Source organism: Pyricularia pennisetigena, chromosome 5 (genome assembly GCF_004337985.1).
Source record: "Pyricularia pennisetigena strain Br36 chromosome 5, whole genome shotgun sequence".
Lineage (NCBI taxonomy): Eukaryota > Fungi > Ascomycota > Sordariomycetes > Magnaporthales > Pyriculariaceae > Pyricularia > Pyricularia pennisetigena.
The window spans coordinates 3,219,019-3,237,488 of NC_043743.1; the positions used below are offsets into that span (position 1 = coordinate 3,219,019).

Genomic DNA, 18,470 nt, shown 5'->3' on the forward strand with positions numbered 1-18,470 from the left:
AATGGGTGGGGGATATATATGTATACATTTATATATATATATATGAGTGCCAACATCACCTCTCAAGTCTTGGAATGGAGAACGTCCCAGGCAAGTCAACGGCACAATGTCACTCATTAAATCTACTTCTCTTGTGCTTGTAGGCTTGTGGGCTACCTTGTCCACCGCCAAAGGTGGGCCGGCTTTCCAAGATGCTTTTATAGTCGAGTCAACACCTGGAAACGATGCGGTAGGTACTTCTTGTGCTATGCTCATCAGGATACCGAATATGTGAAATAACTGACATTGGAGTACTCGCAGGCTCGACAAGGCGACTTCCTTGGTGAGGTTGCTAATCAGGTAGCCCAGCTCGGGACAAGCTGCCAGGCGAGTCATCGGAGGACGTTCGACTCGCCACACTTCACCGGAGCTTCGTTCGACTTGAAATGCGACGACAGCCTCGACCAGCTCAAAGTGCTCGCGGTCATCCAAGAGGCACGAGGCGTCCACAAAGCATGGCCGGTCGCGTTCGTCAAGCACCAGATGGCGTTGCCAGGCCAAGGTGCAAGGGGCCGGGAGCGCAGCAAAAGGGACGAGCTTGAGCAAAGCCTGCGTGTTGCCAACGGATCGTCGGTCGACGGCTTTTCCACGCACAAGATGGGCAAGGTCGACCGCCTCCACAACGCAGGCATCACGGGCGCTGGTGTCAAAATAGCCGTGGTCGACTCGGGCTTCGACACGTCCGTCCACGGGCTCAGCCAAACCAAGATCGCGTACTCGGTCGACATCACCGGAGAGTTCCCGGACGCCAGGGACAACTGCAGCTTCCACGGCACCCACGTGCTCGGCATCGTGGGCGCCAAAAGCGCCGACAACATGTACAACGTCAGCGGTGTGGCTCCTGACGCCACCTACGAGCTGTACCGCATACAAAAGTGCGCCACGTCCGGCGCAACCACCGACGACCTGATTGCAGGATTCACCGAGGCTGCCAAGCGGGGAGCGGATATCATCACCTGCTCCTATGGAGGCTCGGGCGCCTTCCCCGAGGAACCTTGGTCGCTCGCCGCCACTCGGATCGCCGCCACGGGTGTTTACGTCTCGCTCCCGGCGGGGAACGACGGTCCGGGTCCTTTCAGCGGTAGCATACCCGCGACGGCCCCGCTGGTCTCGACGGCGGGCGCAGCCGACAACATCGTGCAGCCGTGCCTCGAGTGGCATGGGTCCGTGACCAAAAACGACCAGACAAAGCCTTTTTCTTTTGTGCCCGGCGGCGAGCTGAACTTTCCGGACACGCCGCTGACGGTTTGGTCGCCTATCCCGGCAGAAAACGACGCCTACCCCTCCAACTGCTCCTTCGTAACCAGCGAACCGCCCAAGGATCCCGCCAACACCATCGCCATAATGGATTCGCTCAAGTGCTTCGTCGACTCTGACGGGGTCCGTCTGGAGTCGTCGCCCAAGTACAACATCAGCTACATCATGTACTACATGCCCAAGGAGCCCGAGGGCCAGACCCCGCGGTGTGCTAGGTGGACCGAATCTGGCTTCCCCAACACCAAAGGCTCCCTTACTACGTCGTACGCCTTTGGCTCCCAAGTGCTTGCTGAGCTCGGCAAAGGACACCAGATCTCGGTCAAGATACCCAACAACCCCGAGGCTGGCCAGGTTTCCCTGTCGAACAAGAAATCTGCCAGCGGCGGTTCCGTGGCCTGGTTCTCGAGCTGGGGCCCGACCTGGGATGGGCGCACCATGCCGACTTACGTGACGCCTGGGAGCGACATCTTGAGCACCTACCCCAAGCGCCTCGGCAGCTGGGGTGTTATAGGCGGAACCAGCATGGCCACGCCCTACGCGGCCGGCGTGGCCGCGCTCATCAAGCAGCAGTTCCCCAAGTTGGCCAACAGCCAGATACAGTCCATCCTGGCCTCGACGGCGCAACCAATCAAGTTCAACGACCGCCAGAAGACGTACTACACTGGCAACGTCAAGGACTTCTTCGCCCCGATCCTCCAGCAGGGTGGAGGCTTGATCGACGCCTACGCCGCCTCGCAGACCAGGACGCATCTCAACGTGACCAACCTGAGCTTCAACGACACGGCGAACCGCGTGCCCTCGGTCACGTTTGAGATTTCAAACACGGGCGACAAGGAGCTCAGCTATGTGCTGAACCACGTCGGTGCTGCCTCGGGCTACTTTATGAACACCTCGAGCGGCGCCCGGTACAACCTGACGGGCGCCACGGGGCTTCCCGTGTACGCCGAGCTGAACATCCGACCTTCGCAACTCACTCTGGGGCCCGGCAAGACGGCCAGCGTGACCGTGTCCGTCGCCGCCGAGCCCGACCTCCCCGACGGCACGTCCTTCTTTGGCGGGTACGTGACCATCAACGCCACGGCCCAGGGCAAGGCGGCCGACCACGTCCGGATCCCCTACACGGGCTTCGGACACGGCTTGGTCTCGCTCCCGGCCATCAACAAGGACCTGGCCTACGGCGGCGCCACCACCAGCGACGGCAAGATGACGCGGGACGGAGACGGGCGCGTCTTCGTGTGCGAGTACAACCAGACCGCGAGCGTGCCCTGCACCTTTGACGGGCTGTACCCGGGCGTGCAGGCGGCGCTCGTGACGGGCGCGTCGCGCAACATGACCATCAGCCTCGTGGACCACAAGACCGGCGCCGCCGCGCTGCCAAACGACGTCAACCTGGGCTCGTCCGCCGCCTGGGGCAAGAGCAGCTACTGGTACTGGGACGGCACCGACTCCAACCGCTCCTTTGTGCCGGCCGGCGATTACTTTTGGCGCGTCAAGGTCCTGCGCCTGAACGGCCGCCTCGACGCCGACCAAGACTACGACGTCCTGGACACCGTCTGGTGGACGCTGAAATACACCGCCAACAGCACGCTTCCGGTGCGACGCTGAGTGCCGTAGTTGAGCGTCTGGGGTCTGGCGGCGTGCGTTCCAGGCGTGTGTCTTTTGTTTTTTCTTCTTCTTTTGTCCTGTTTGCGTCTCCAGACTTGAACATCCTCACTAGTCCCTAGACAGACCATTTTCAACCCTTTTTTTTTGTAACATTTTAGTTTTGGTTTTTTAATATCAAAAAAAAGACACGAAAATTGCAATCAAATTTACTCAACTTCTTTGGCCATCCGATGCAATACATTCCCAGCAGGCGCCCCGCCCTTTGCCCCGAGGTAAATGTTTGTATGAAGGAGCGTTTCCAATTCAGACTTTCAGAGGCCTGGCTCCGTCTTGATCTTGACCAACTTGCTGCTGCAAACAGGGAAAGTACCCGCGTGAGACGAGAAGAAGTATAGAAGAAGAAACAATTTAGATTATGGTCAAGATTCAACAAGTACAAACTGAACACCTTGGATAGTAGAGAAGAAAGAGAAACCAGACTTCTCCAGTCCGACAAACAAAGTATTGTTCACAACTTTTCATTCAAAACATCAAGAACCAACAGCAGTCTATGCATATGTAGCGTTTGTTCCCCGGCAGAAACGAGTGATACATGACCGCCACCGATCAATCTTCCCTCTCCCTACCGTTCTAGACGACCTCAATTCTAATTGCAGTGAGTTCCACCAAGAACCCACTCTAATTGTGAAGACGTCGTCACGTACATATCAACAAACAAATACAGCTGTCTGGGAATCAATTTTTTACGGGCTCTGACTCAAAGACCGATTAAATGGACAGAGAACAAAATACAATACGTTGATGGTAATTGATATCACCTTGGCAGGGATGCACCATGACGACCAAGAGACGTTGAATTTGAAATGGTTATGACCAATGAAATGGTAGGATCGAGTTTGATTAACTGCCATTGTGTAAAGCTACCTTGGACCCACGCATCGCAATTAATTACGTCCTTGGACATTTGAGAAAAAAGTCTTTGTAAATAATCTTGTAAAAACACATCATCGAAGCTCATTATCAAATTCCTTGGCAACAACCTCCAACATTGTACAGCACTATAGCTCGTGAAACAACACGAGTTATCTCGTCCCAAATTTGAATGTAATGGCTGCAATCATCAGCCAAAATCTTCCTTGGTGCGATATCAGGCTTTCAGGGCAAGTACTCTTGTGGCAATGATCGATCCGACTGATATGGAGTCATAGAATCTAAATTCTCAGTCGAGCATGACACGACCAAAGTATGGCGTCATGTGAAAGTTGGCCTTGGGGGTAGGCTTCCAAGCACCAAGCTGCTGCTCGGGAAAGGTTGCGTTCGAAGTGACGGTGCGGAAAAAGTTCATCCTCCACTTGGTTCCCCTGACGGTCTTGGCGTCGAGGTTGAAGAGACCCAGCGGGATTCGGGTGTACGAGTTCCAGTACTCTGTCTTCTTGTCGATGTCGGTGGTTGTGGGGAACGGGATGCCGAGAAAGGCCGTGTCAATGGGCTCGTCGCGGACCTTGCTCGGGTTGTAGATGATGGCCTGGAAGGTGACGTTGTTGGGGTTGACTTCGAACTCGAGGTACGTGGCCGGGTCGTCCTCGCCGAGCGCAATAAAGGCCTCCATGACGCTGTACTGCCAGATCGGGTCGTTGTTGCCCTGCGAGGCGTTGAAGTGAAAATTCTTCTCGTCCAGGGCCGTGAAGTTGAGGTGGATCGACGTCTTGTCGTAGCACATGGTCGTGTGCGTGCGAGGAAAGGTCTTGTTCTCGTCCTTGGGGACTGCGTTCTGCCAGAGGATCATGGACCAGCGGGGGCAGGTCGGGACGATAATGTCTTGGTCCTCTCCGTTGAATTGAGCCGAGACGCCAGAGAGGAGAGCACTGGCAGCGCTGAGAAGAAAAAGCTTGGACACCATCTTGAAGGTGACGACTAGGCAGCTTGCTGGACTGAGTTTGGTCAAAGTTTGGCGATGTTTGACCAGGAAAGAAGATATCAGGTAAGGAATCTTGGTGATGTTTGAGGTGAAGATAATTTGATATTTTGTGGTCCAGGCAGATAAGGGCCAAGGCAAAGAGTTGACGGGAGATTCTCAGAAAACGGGGATGGAATCAATCAAAAGCCAGGGCTTTTGGTGAAAGAATGACGATGGAATCCGGAGAGTGGCATGTGCGATCGAGGTGCGTCAGGCTCAGAAGCGTAAATGCCTTGGGTAGATAAGGCAGGACCTGGTAGGTTGTAAGGTGTTGTTGCAATGCGGCTCTGTTTCCCGCCGTCTAGACCAGAGTCACCAGACCAAACCAGACCTATCCTTGTGCACTTGCCTATTTAAGAACGTGCGCAGTCTTTAATCTTGACAGGCCCGGCAGAGTTTGCTGACAGGCTAGAGACAGGGAGGGGTGATGAATCCTTCTTCGATCCTTTGCTGCAGTCAAGGTTGCACCATATTTGAGGTTCTCGACCATGTTTATGCGGAACAAATGTCCGAGTCCGGTCATGAAGCTTGAATCAACAGGTTCGTCGGGAACTTACGTGGCCACAACGATTGAGTCCAAGATTGATGCCTGCAAGATTTCAATGCGGCAATTGCGATATGATTCGCGCATACGCCAAGGCAGATCATCGATTTATTGACAATTCTAAATTTCTATTCAAACGTCTCTCAGTTCCAGCAGATAATATAGTCCCATTTTGTACACTTGGATACAACAGCCACTAAGAATACTCAATCTGATGGAATCACAATAATCATGTCCCAATTTCCATTTGTTCCAGGTACACATTACTTGGTCATTAAGTCATATCATTATCAGGCTCATACCTCTATCTATTTTAATTTTCTTTTTTCCCTTTTCCTTTTTAGCCATCGCTCTCTTCAGCATTACCAATTCATTACCTTCCACTCGCCAGTCCTGGTATCGTGCGTCAGATTTGTCGCCACCATCTCTCCTCCCTTTAGACTCCCCGCCTCGACCTGACCACCGCCAACCTTTCCGTCGGCATCCCTCTTCAACCTGTTCTCCCCGCCCATGACGGTAAAGTTGGCGAGCGAGATCTCGAGTCCGTTATTACTCCTGACGTCCGGCGTGCCAAAGAACTGGGCTGTGACGTCGGCGTAGCTGATGGTCAGCTCAAAGTACCCGCGAAAGTACGACTCCTGCCACTGCAGCGCAGGGTTCATGCCCTCCAGCATTTCCGCAGCGGCATTCCCCGCGTCCAGCGTTCCGCTCTGACCGACGTAGCTGCTCGGCGACGTCACGGCGGTGCCGGCAAATTCGACGCCGATGGCGCCCTCGCCAGTCTGGGAGTTGTAGGGCTTGACGCCGTCCCAGACGACATCCGAGACCCACGAGGCGTGCGCGTTGCCGGCGAGGAAGATGTTGTTCCCGATGCCTCGGCCGTCGTACAGCGTCTCAAAGGTGCGGTTCCTGTTGGCCTCGTAGCCGTCCCACGCGTCGACGTTGACCTCGCCGTTGCGCCCGACCATGGTGTGGCTGAACATGACCGGTGACCCTATCAGTCGCCACTTGGACGAGCTCTCCTTGAGCTTCTGATAGAACCAGGCCTCCTGCTTGGGGCCCAAGAGCGAGCGCGACGCGTCGCCCTTGATCTTGTCGACGTGGTCGGTGTTCCTGTCCAGGTCCGTAGTGGAGCGGTCGTACGCCGTCGTGTCGAGCATGATCAGGTCGAACATGTCGCTGAACTCAAAGCTGCGCCAGATGCGGAGGTTGTCGTCCATGTCGACCTGGCGGATCGGCATCCACTCGAAGTAGGCCCGCACCGCGTTTATCTTGCGCTGGTCGGCCGAGACTTCACCGTCCTTGACGAAGGAGTCCTCGGCGTTGTTCGTCTCGGCGCTGCCGCCCTTGTGCACGTTGTTGGGCACCTCGTGGTCGCCCCACACGGGGATCCAGGGGAACTGCTGGTGGCTGCGGCGCAGGCCGTCGTCGGTCCGGTACTGCGCGATGCGCGTGCGGTAGTCGTACAGGCTGACGATTTCCTTGTTCGGCTGCGGCACCCGGCCCAGCTCGTCGCCCGAGCCGTAGTAGCCGTTTGGGTACTGGTAGAAGTAGTTACCCAGGTGGACGACGAAGTCGATCGAGTCCTTGTTGACGGCGTTGCCGTATGCGTTGAAGAAGCCCTGCGGGTAGTTGCTGCACGAATACACCCCGACCCGGATTTTGCGCACGTATGCACTCAGGCCGGTGCTCCTCTTGGGGAGAGTCTTGGTCCGTCCCAGCGGGGACTTGTTGTCCGAGTCGCAGATGTTGAACTGGTAGTAGTAGGTCGTAAAGGTCTGCAGCTTGGACGCGATCACCTTGACGGTCCAGTCGATTTCGGAACTGGTGAATACCGTGCCCTTGTCTGATGGGAACTCGAGCTTTGCGTCGGTCGCGATCTTCCACTCGAGGCAGACCGGGGCGGCACTCGCGTTAACCCACCTCTCCGTCTCGTGGCTGTACGGCGGCACGTCGCCCGAGACGGTGACGGTACTCCTGTCGTTCTCGGCACCGATCGGGGCGACCCTGGTCCAGAGCACGACGCTGGTTACGGCCGGATCTCCCGACGCGACGCCGTGGGAGAACTCGAGCGTCTTGGGGTCCCATGCCGTGCGCGAGAGGTCACGGCCGTGCAGTCGGTGGCGGGCGGCGACCTTGTTGATCGAGATGCCAAGGGAAGGGTGGTGCTTTGAGGGGGACAAGTAGTTGATGTTGTTAGTGTACGATGCCACGGCGCTGGACGCCAGCGCGGCAAACACCGTGGCGAGGAGATGCATGCTGGGTAAACGACTGCTCTTTTTTGTTGGGGATCACGGTGGGAGCATGAGCAACAACAAGTCAAGGTAACCTATCTCCCAAAACTACAGTAACATGATTGCTCTACTTATACTGCTAGGTGCAGGATTGGAAGACTCGTAGCATCAACAGACGAACCCTTTCGGCGGGTGTGGAGACGCTGCACACCCCCTTTGCAGGGATCTATGACAAGCAAATAATCATTAATGGGCGCCCAAGGCAGCGGGATGAGCCGAGCACCTGTCTGATAAAGACGACGAGATTGGGGCGCCATAGCCCTCCCCTGGTTGCCTTGGCATGATGTATAGATGTATAGATAGATCAACATGCCAAAAAGGGGGGGGCGGCGCTCGTCAAGGGCTCGTTGGCAGCAGGCACCTTGCTTACACGTTCGCCTGCCGTGATGTCACGTCCAGGATCCCCCCGCGTTCAGCTCTGGAAACGTGCCCAAGGGATTGCGCAATATTGGCTGCTGCTGATTAGCGGTCGGCAATTGCAATTCATTTGTTCCCACCCAGATAACAAGTGATCGACGACAACCGGGCCGGGCTACCTGCATCGCCCATATCCTCGTCCGGACCTGGAATAAAGGGCTTGTCGAATAACTTGTTCCCGGTTTTTATTTCCGCGCCTTCGAGTCAGTTCCAACCACGGACTTCTCCAGCACGTGCAAAACTGCCGTTGGGCAGAACTCGGCAAAAAGAAAATGGTCAACGTGGTTGGTTACGTGGACTTGTCAAGCTTTTTTTCTTTTTTTAATTTGCCAGTGTTGATCTTTTCTGGAAAATGTTAGGGCTTCAGGGATATTGTTTTTCGTTTATCAATCAGATCTTCAAGACATCTCCGAGATCTTGTCATGTAATCTATCGCGTTCATCCGTCATAGACTTCATTGGACCGACGATTTGCCTTATCTAAGTTCAAAGACGTGATTTTTTGGTTTGTTTTTTGTTCTTTTGAATCACCCCCTTAATATCATCAGAAAGAAGATCTGCATATAGTTCGGGTGTAATCGCCCTGCATATTCGACTTAAAATTTTACATGCGAATTCTTTTTTTTTTTTTTTTTTTTACTCTACGGATCGGTGGTGCTGAAGATAAACCTCTTCCGTTGTGGTGCTGGGAACGAAAATACAGAGTAAAGCCTACCAGGTTGTCAAGCTTCCGTCGGTTGTCGAGTTCAAGGTACCTAGTGTACATTGTTTCAAAGTGACAAATGCAAAAAGAAAGAGTGTGAAGGCTAGCTCTAATCAGATCCCAATCTCAGATCAAAATTCAAATAGCCTTGTATTTGAATTCAAACGTAAGAAAATTCAAATTCATGTCCGTTGATTCCTCTGTATCAAACTCATCAAGATCACGAACATTCTCCCAAAAAAAGCATATCTGTTTCTCAGGACCCAGATGAGCCTCCCTTTGGATCTTAGATCCAAACTTCTGGCTGCGATCCAGAGGCTGATAAGACAACGCCCTCTTGAAACATCTTGGACATAATTGGCCTCTTCAACACTGGCGAGCCCCTGGTAACCTTGTTCCAGTGGAGTTGTCATGCCAAGGTTTTAAAAATCCAGGGATCACCCTCAAGTTCTCAACAGTGACGTTCGCACTGTCATCTACCAAAGAGGTTCTCTCTTCACTCTCAACTTTGATCCACGCCCTCATTAATAATTAACTCTCCATGGGAAAAGCATCTCACTGCTTTGCATTTTGGATCCGCGGCGACGCAGACGATGATTCAGCCAGTGTCAACTTGGCCACTTAGACCGCTCTTGCTCTCGTGGCACTTTGCCGTGCAGGAGTGGAACTTTCTCTTGTCGCGGTGCTCCAGAGGGTTCGGGAAGGCCGGGGACTGGGCCCTCTATCGTTTTGGCGTGGAGACCTTTCAGGGCTTGGTCTATTTCGGGTTGCAAGGCGCCACAGCGGTGACAACTCAGGCAGTCGTGAGAATGGCGAGGAAGCGCATTATGTTAGCTGGGCTGGTGGAAAAGGTTGTAACTTCTAAAGGGTATGCAGGTGTGTTGATACCGGGTAAATAGGGACAACTCTAGTGCTTAAACTCGGAGAATGGACCAGAGCTGAGAGCTCTATGATACCTTTGAATTATGATTATTTTGCTCGTCCTAGACTAGACAGACAACACGTTTGAAAACTCCATCAACTCATACAAGTTATCCGTCCCGAATCATTATTTGCAAGTTACCGTAACACTCACCCGTCTCGCACGGACAAAACATACATTCAGACGTTGGCGGTAATCCGGCATCCGGCATTTAGCTTCATCATGCGCCTCTCCAGCGGCCAATATCAGGCTTGTCAGCTCGACTTTAGCGGCAATGCCGGTTTAGCCAATCCGATCAGGGCAGGCCGCTTAGAAAGCATTCTTCGCAAGCCGTAATGACTTTCGCCTATTTCCATCCAATCAGCGTTGTTGTTCTCGGATTTTTGCTTTTTCTTTTTTTTTTTTTGGTCTTCTTTTCTGGAACGCATGGCCAACGGGTAAAAACGGCGGTGGGATTGTCAGCTGACATTTCCTTTTTCGTCCGAAAATATCTATTCCATCAAGCCTCCAACAATGCGTGCTAAGCACAGCTGAAATCGCCAGCCCTACGCCCGCGTGGCTCGATATGGGATGAAAATGGAGCATTCCGAAGATGCGTCGTCGGCAGTGGGGGAGGCAGCAAGGCAGAGGGAGGGCAAAAATTGCCGGAGGAAACCACACAAGAAAACTCGCAAGACTGAGAGGCTGGCAGCGTTTGACTGCACGGCCTCCTAGCGTCTTGGTGCTCGTCTACATAACGACAGACGAGAAAGAATAGGAACATGGAATTGTAGTTTTAGCCGTCCAAAGGAGACACAGAATGGATACACACATGCTTCTTTTATTATGAGCTGTAAAATAGCCAGCTAGAACCTTTTATAACACAATCAACGAAGCTGAAGCTGGGGGTATAGAACATAAAAAAAAAAAAAAAAAAAAAAAGGCGCCAGGAAACAACATTCCCAAGACAAGAATAAGAAAAAAAGAAAAAGTAACCAAAAATCTTGTAGAAAGCCAGCCAGGCGCCAAAATACCGTCCGTCCGATGGCACAGCCCCCCACCAAACTACCAATGTTCATGCAGCCTCTGGCCCCCGGGGATGTCCTTATCCTGACTGGTGCGGTGCTCGGACCTGATCTCGACCTCGTTGGAGACCACGATGCCCCTCTCGGGCGGGACCAGATCGGCCCTGCCACGCTCGCCACTCCTCTTGATGCTGCGCAGCTTGATGTCGCGGACGTCGTCGTGGTCGTCGTGGTCGTCGACGATCCTCTCCTCGCTCTCGCTAAAGGTGAGGGTGCTGGTTCCCATGTGGTGAAAGTTTGCGCCGCTGTCCCTGGCCGCGGACCGGCTCTTGGCGTAGGCGTTGGTGCGGCTGCTGCCGCTGCCGCCGACGGTGCTGCTCGCGCCCGTCTCCAGGTCTCCGGCGCGCGCTCCGCCGCCGATGGTGCGCACGCCGTTGTTGCCGCCCGCCCTGCCCTCCGGCGTCTTGTACTCCTTCTTGGTCGAGCGCAGCGCCGTCGGCAGGTACGGTCGCAGCATCTGTCGTATCAGCGGGAAGATCATCGGGAGGTTGGTCGTCATGACGGCCGTGAAGGCCTCGCGCGTTCCCCACTGGCCTGCGAGCTGCGCGCCGTCGAGGGGGTCCTGGGTGGAGTGAATGGAGATGTTAGATTTTTTTTTTTTTCAAGGAGTCCAAGACAATAAAAGCTTGGCTGATACTTGGTCACACGTACAACGAGAACGTAAATGGTCTTCAGGATGGCGCACACGAGCACAAAGATGCCTGCGCCGAGAACGATGGTCGATGCAATCTTCTTGCCGAGCCTGAGCGTCGAGCCCCAGAGAAGAGGCAGTGGAATCGCGATCAGGTACAGATCCGTTGCGACGTTGGCGGCGAATGAAGACCATACTATGGGGTCTGAGACGGCTGGCTGGCACTGGTCTGTTCGACGGGAGCTTGTCAGTCTCGAAGCAGAAAGAAGAAGAAAAAAAACAGGTATGATAAGAGGAAAATAGAATAAACGCACTGCCGGGGTCGGGTGAAATCTGCCAGTACTTGTTGAAAGGTCGACATCCGACAAAGATGGTGAGGATGGTACTCAAAAAGGTGGCAATGACGAGGAAAAACCCGACGTAGATTCGCACTCGGTAGCGGCGTCCAAGACCCTCCACCAGGCGCATGTAGAAGAACAGCATCGAGAGCTTGAGACTCCAGATCAAGGTCGAGTACATGGTCCAGCCGGCGATCTGAATCTGAGAGCCAATTACTCTGCCATTTTTTTTTTGCGATGAGCATGAGCACACGGTGCCAGACGTTTTGCTTCTGGATGCTGACTAACCTAAACCCATATTCTGGGCTGTTCGGGTCCAAGTTGGCGCGCTGCTCCGGAGTCATTCCATTGTTGGCGAAACCCTTGGCCACGTTCCCTATGCTGTAGCCCAGCGAGCATTGACTGGCATATCCCATCTGCGAGCGCATTCCCGACAGTCAGGTATACTGTGATATATATCCGATGCTTTGCGCATGTTGGGTTTTGGTTTCGAAAGGGGAAGAAAACGAGGCGGGGAAATAGACTAGAAAAGAGATTAAAAACAAATACCTACCAGTCCAACCCAGACCAGATAATCATCTGCTCGTAGATTCGCAAAACCAATCGCCTTGATGCGCGCATATGTACGCAGGATGGTCGTCAAGGCTCCGATGCTGAAGAGAGTCCACAGCTCAACGGTGAACCTGTGAAAATTCTCCTCTGCCGCCGCCGCTGCTGCTGCCTGGGCGGCGGCTGCTGTAGGATCTGTTGCGGTTGCTGGCGACGACATTGTTGCGGATGCTAGCTGTGGAATAGAAATCCTGACCGACTTTGCCAGGAGGCTGAGGGCGACAAGGGCCTGCAAGGACCAAGCTGCAATGTCGTCCCCCGTAATCAGCAACGATCAGCGACTTCTGGAATATCTGGATCGCTCCGACTGTCGTACAAGATCTTCTGGTCTCTTTCAGGCAGTCGGGAAATATCTGTGATCGAAGGGGGGGGATGGGGGGACGCCTTATCCTTTTTAAGTTCTCATAAACATGTCCAAGGGCGGGGCGGAAACTAGGTATAAGGGGCCGTGATGTAGGTAAGTGTGGTGTGGGACAGGGATTAGACGCAAGAAAGAGATAAAGAAGCAGTGGCTAGAGTAGTAGTAAATATAATTCCAAAACTTGGAATTTTGCTACTCACATTTAGCCACCGTCGCAGGAAAAGAGAGCGAGAAGAGGGAAAGAAAAAGAAAAAATACACCCCTTGCTTCGCTATCTTTTCCCCCGTTCTTTGCTGTTTGTTAGACTTGGCGTTGACCCAGGACCTTTTTCTGCAACTCTACCCCACAAGTATTTACTTTTTTTTCTTCTCTCTCCCAATCTCAATCAAGGACCCAAAGGGGAGGACAGAGATTGCTTTTTTTTCCCATGTAGTGTGCGGCTGAGCTCTATGGAGTCGCAGCAAAGAAACAAAATCTACCTAGGCTAGGCCTGATCAAAAAGCTGGCTCGGCATCGTCTTTGTGTTACAAAGGCTTGGCATTTTTTGTCTTGGAGGGAGTCAAGTGTGAAGAAGCAAACGCAAGGCCGTTTTTTTAGAGGATTTTTTTTTCTTGGCCACTTAGCAGGTTTCGACGATCAGCTCGGCTTGTCCCAGTCCAGTCTCTGCAACGCATGTCTCAAAAATTAGCCTAGTAGCGTGGGCGCCGTTCAATCTCGGCGCCGACCACCGTCGGCTGTGCCGGAAACACGGGGGGAACGCTATCTTTTTATTTTATTCTTTTCTCCGGTTCTCCCTCCTCAAGCCTTGTCATCATGATTGCGAGTTGTACGGTCCATCCAAGGGACCCTGATCTAGTCTTCCCCGGATCAGCAAGACTGCTCAACGATGGAAGATTTTGCATGGCAATGTTAACGACAAGCGGTTTGTTAGCTGGTTCTCAAGTGGGGCACCGGCACGTATTGCCGACCTCGATTGCGCGTTGTTTCCCATCATTTTTCCGGTGCCGGAGTACAATAGAGTACATTAGCATGACACTTACTGTTTGTTAGTTGGTGGCGAGTGCAGCATCTACTATGTATGTCACTTTGGCCACCTTAAAGCAGGCATGTCAAAGTGAACAGTGGGTGGGGGTCACTTGGGAGCGGTCGTGTCAAAGGCTGAAAATAGATACTGTAGCTTGGTGGGTGCCATAGAATCTTTCAAGCCCCTTTTCCAGTTTCCAGGAACGCGGGGGCTTGCTCCAGTAAAGAATCCAATATCAATGCCAGATATTACCAAGTCCGTTGGACAACAACGATAACAGGGTCTTATTTGGCCGGATTCCGAACATTTCTATTTCATGTTATTATTCCCTAGCGAAAGCGATGTGGCGGCTAGCGGGTGATCTCTTGGAGCAGGGATGACGCTGTGGCGGCTTATGGGGTCTGGGGTCCCGACGGATTTTAGTGGGCTGCGCGCCGTGGACGTGGACGACGCGGACCAGCACTCGCTGTTCAGCGAACGTTAGGTGGTCAGGTCGCAGATGTCGACGTCTGGAAATTTCAACGAGACGCATCAAGTCAAGAATCCTAGCCAGCGTGTGTGATGAAGCTCATCGCTACAACAACTGAAAAGCTTGGTCGCTATCACAAGATTCCGAAATGCACGTCCGTGCCTGGACTCCAGGTATGTCACCTTAGATTGGATGGGATGTGCCAACCCGTCTGGGGACGCCCAGATTAGTGGGAGTGACGGTTGGCTCCGTCAAAAAAAAGTTCGGTTGAACCAAAGAGGGGCTCAGTAGTCCAATGCCGAACCGGCCTGTCGATACCAGCGACATGAGTGGCCAGGAACGAGTCTGCAAATGACCTAGCCACCCTGTTTTCTCCGTTATCGCGTCTCACTGGCCACACCTACAGTAGTGTATTTCTCTAGCGTCCAGAAGCTAAGAGAACAACCCTCTTGCCACCGTGCATTCGGCAAAAAGGGACATTAGACTGCAAATAGGTATTTTTGTGAGATTGGTGAGGACTTGCGATGCACTATGCACTGACTCGACTCCATTTGAACCCCGGATTTGGGCGCCGTCTATGCAGTCTGGAGAGTGTAGTTTAACAAAAAGACGCGATTAAACAAGTGTCAAAGCTCCTTGTGACAGGGTGACAGGATGACAGGAGGATGCTCCCGCTTCTTTGCAATCTCCATGGTGGTCTGAGCCAATTAGCAGAATATGGTATGAGACAACAAGTCGGTTGCCATAATTGTCATGATATCCTGCGGTTGATGATGATGGGACATGGATTCCTCCGTATTGCGGGAAGGAAATGACATGTTCTTCGAGACGCGTCCGCCTCCTGCACTTGAAAGCAAACAAATAAACCGAGAAAATTACCATGTAATATCAAGGTGACGACAAAAACGCCACCAAACCCTACTTAATGTCTTCACTTGCGGTAGGTGACGGGAAGTCCCATGTCGATGAATTTGCCAAGCAACGCGTCCCGTCTTGTTCTTCAACAACCATCCAGCCTTTTCTCAGTCTGTCCCATCCTGGGACGGCTCCGCTCCATAGAGGAACAGGGGGTGGAGATTGCAAAGATAGGACTCGCAAGTTCGCAAGCCTTGTGGTGGTATGTTCGGGGATTTATACATACGTAGTAAGTAGTGCATGCACGGCATCTTCCCCATCCCTCTTTAATCCCAGTTTGGCAGCTCGAACCCTTGGCAAAGGGGGGTTTTCCCAATTTTTTTTTTTTTTTTTTCTCTGGTGATATGGCTGTGGTGCATATTACAAAATTAGTCTTTCGATAGACCGACTGCAAGTCAGACATTGAAGTAGTGGAGTCGCGTTGGGGGACGGGACAAACAAGACAGGCGTATTGACGGCGGTTCGCCCGGGAGCTAGCCGAGACAATCCACGAACCACTCCCATGCCTGCCCCCACGTTCTATTGAATGAAGAGACGACATCCAAACGAGATGGAAAGGGTTACATCGAGCTGTCAACCCGTACATAAAGTAAGTATTCAACGTTGAGTGCCCAGCCGTCATGTCGTTTGTTCTCCATGCAGCTGAGATTTGTCCCACTCCCACACACCACTCGCTCGCCTCCACTGCGACATCCATCCAACGGCGAGCCGGGTGTCTAGCCCCTCGCCACCATGTTCCTTTCCCAGATTGATCTACTATAGTTTTGGCACAAGACGGTGTGTTTTTTTTTGTTTCTGTAGGTTTTTGTCTTTTGTTCCTTTTTATTTTATTGCCTCGGGAATCGTCTCGGCCCATTGCAGGATCCGTCTGTCTTGGATTTTGTTTAGTGTCTTTGCCACGACAAACCTTAAAAAAAAAAACCCCCCCAAACAGCGATCCCTTTCTTTCTTTCTTTCCTCTCTTGAAAAATAAAGCACTTAAGAGGAATTTCCACTCTTTTCCTTTTGCCCATCATGATGTATCGATTCAAGATGGAGCTGATCACCAGCGCCGCCGTGCTGTCGAGCATTGCGTCCGGGCTGGATGTCAACGTCGCCAGGGGTTTATCGGGCGTTTGCCCTCGGGATACCGAGTATGCCAAGCTCGGCTGCAGCCTGTCGCCCGAGTCAAAAATTTATTTCCCTGGCTCGGCCGAGTTCACCGCTGCAACAGCCCGATGGTCGAACCTTGCCCCGCCCAAGGTTGACGTTGTGGTTGTGCCCGCCACTGAGGATGACGTCTCCAAGACTGTGAGCTTTTTTTTTTTTTTTTTTTTTTTTTTTTTTTTTTCTGGTGCTCGGCGATCCATTCCAGATGATCGACTAGGTTCTTGAAGCTAGTGCAACGAGGCTCGAGGGGCGTGCAGCAGTGACACTGCTCGCTAGGCTATGCAAGCACTCAACTGACATGTTGCATCCCCCCCCCAGGTTAAATACGCCAACAAGAATAAGAAGCCTTTCCTGGCATACAATACCGTCCATGGAAGCCTCACCACATTGGGGCGCATGAATGGCGGTATTGAGATCTACCTCAACCAGCTCAAAGGCATCGAGATTGCCCCTGACGGACAGACCGCCAAGCTCGGTGGCGGCGTCCGGTCCAAGGATGTCACAACCACCTTGTTCGCCGCAGGGAAGCAGACTGGTAAGCAGCAGAAGCCACCTTCTTCAAGATCCCGCACCCTCTAGAATAGGTGATGTAGATCAATTCCGACCAGAGCGCTGATCAGGGACCAGTCACCGGCACGTGTGAGTGCGTCTCCATGATGGGTCCCGCCCTAGGGGGTGGCCATGGGTGGCTTCAGGGACACTATGGCCTGGTGGCCGACAACATCGTCTCCTTCAACGTGGTGCTTGCGGATGGCTCCCAGGTCAGCGTCGACAAGTCTTCGGATCTGTTTTATGCTCTCAAGGGCGCCGGCCACAACTTTGGCATCGTCACGTCCATCGTCGCCAAGATCTACGACGTGACGCAACCCAACTGGGCCATCAACACCATGATTTTTAGCGGCGACAAGGTCGAGGCTGTCTATGCCGCCGCCAATAAGCATTACATCAAGAACGGCAACCAGAGCAGGTCGCTCATCAACTGGTCATACTGGCTCAACATCCCGGACCTGGACCCCAAGAACCCCATCGTCATCTTTTACATCATCCAGGAGGGCGTCGACGTCGTGGACAAGGCCTTCACGGACCCCTTCACCGCCATCGGACCCCTGGTCTCGACGCCACAGTCCGGAAACTACACCGAAGTCTCAGGCTGGGCCGGCGTGGCCGACACGGCCCCGCCCTGCCAAAAGACGGGCCTGGCGAACCCGCGCTTCCCCATCTACCAGGAACGGTACAACGCGACGGCCATGCGCAAGGCCTACGACCTGTACGCCTCGCAGATCGGGCCGGCCGACAGCCCCTTCCACGGCAGCATCTTCATGTTCGAGGGCTACCCCGGCCAGGGCATGCGCGCCGTGCCGTCGGATTCCACGGCGTTTGCGCACCGGAGCGAGAATCTGCTCAACGCCCCGCTGATCCAGTACCAGCCCGGCCCGGCGGAGCTGGACGCGCGCGCCGAGAAGCTCGGTAACGACCTCAGGCAGATCCTGCACGACGGGACCGGGCGCAAGGGTCTGCCGCCTGCATATGTCAACTATGGGTACGGCACGGAGCAGCAGACGCAGTTTTATGGTGCTCAGTCCGGGCGAGTGGAGAAGCTGTGCAGGCTCAAGAAGAAGTACGACCCGAATGGCCGGTTCAGCTTTTATGCGCCGCTGCAGTGCGGCAACGGTTCATATTAGAATGCTCGATATTCCCGAATTGTTTTTGGGAGTGGTTCGGGGCCGAGTTGTTTTTCTGTAACTCGGCAAGGGGAACCATGTTCGAAGCGTGAGTCAGGGCATAATGTATATAATCAAGATATATTCACATACCCAAGGTACATAGACAATGGTACGGAAGCTACATACACTCTCGCAGTCCCTATCAATCAGTTGATAAGGACCGGAATTCGGAGTAAATAATAAAAGTAGTCAGAACGATGCAAGGCTGAGCCAAGCCTTTGGCAATGTTTAAATGAATTACGTGTCCATGTACAGAACGATGTTTTGTACAAAAAGCAACCCAAGTCAGGATATCCCCTGCTCCGCTTCCCGACGTAGTCCCAACGCTGACTGCCGATGCTCGAGCGGGCGAGGCGGGGTTGACACGCTCAGCTCCAACCATATCCGCTAATTTAGGCAGTTGTGTCGGTATACCCTGTAGATCAGCGTTGCAGTGGGCCAGACTTCTT

The 18,470-nt window shown here is 53.2% G+C and overlaps 6 protein-coding genes across 6 annotated transcripts in view; 2 read left to right on the plus strand and 4 right to left on the minus strand.

Moving 5' to 3' along the window:
* Positions 1-1,200, minus strand: part of PpBr36_08875 (uncharacterized protein) — a gene marked incomplete at both ends in the record, with an annotated part of 2,295 nt that extends 1,095 nt beyond the window's left edge. The window contains one exon of the mRNA XM_029896000.1: positions 285-1,200. Coding sequence (XP_029747791.1) covers positions 285-1,200 — 916 coding nt within the window. The remainder of the gene's footprint in view (positions 1-284) is intronic.
* On the plus strand, positions 107-2,901 carry PpBr36_08876 (uncharacterized protein; the record flags this gene model as incomplete). Its single annotated transcript, XM_029896001.1, has 2 exons — positions 107-229; positions 301-2,901. The coding sequence occupies 2 exons, from the start codon at positions 107-109 to the stop codon at positions 2,899-2,901; spliced, it is 2,724 nt and encodes a 907-aa protein (XP_029747789.1).
* A 1,219-nt stretch (positions 2,902-4,120) lies between these two features.
* PpBr36_08877 (uncharacterized protein) lies at positions 4,121-4,801 on the minus strand (the record flags this gene model as incomplete). Its single annotated transcript, XM_029896002.1, has 1 exon — positions 4,121-4,801. One exon carries the CDS (start codon positions 4,799-4,801, stop codon positions 4,121-4,123), a length of 681 nt encoding a protein of 226 aa, XP_029747788.1.
* Positions 4,802-5,764: 963 nt separating this feature from the next.
* Positions 5,765-7,660, minus strand: PpBr36_08878 (uncharacterized protein; the record flags this gene model as incomplete). Its single annotated transcript, XM_029896003.1, has 1 exon — positions 5,765-7,660. The coding sequence occupies one exon, from the start codon at positions 7,658-7,660 to the stop codon at positions 5,765-5,767; it is 1,896 nt and encodes a 631-aa protein (XP_029747752.1).
* A 3,121-nt stretch (positions 7,661-10,781) lies between these two features.
* PpBr36_08879 (uncharacterized protein) lies at positions 10,782-12,539 on the minus strand (the record flags this gene model as incomplete). The annotated part of the gene is made up of 5 exons (XM_029896004.1): positions 10,782-11,363; positions 11,453-11,661; positions 11,747-11,988; positions 12,059-12,186; positions 12,324-12,539. The coding sequence occupies 5 exons, from the start codon at positions 12,537-12,539 to the stop codon at positions 10,782-10,784; spliced, it is 1,377 nt and encodes a 458-aa protein (XP_029747743.1).
* Positions 12,540-16,162: 3,623 nt separating this feature from the next.
* On the plus strand, positions 16,163-17,979 carry PpBr36_08880 (uncharacterized protein; the record flags this gene model as incomplete). Its single annotated transcript, XM_029896005.1, has 3 exons — positions 16,163-16,438; positions 16,616-16,832; positions 16,925-17,979. 3 exons carry the CDS (start codon positions 16,163-16,165, stop codon positions 17,977-17,979), a joined length of 1,548 nt encoding a protein of 515 aa, XP_029747403.1.
* Between the last annotated feature and the right edge of the window lie 491 nt (positions 17,980-18,470).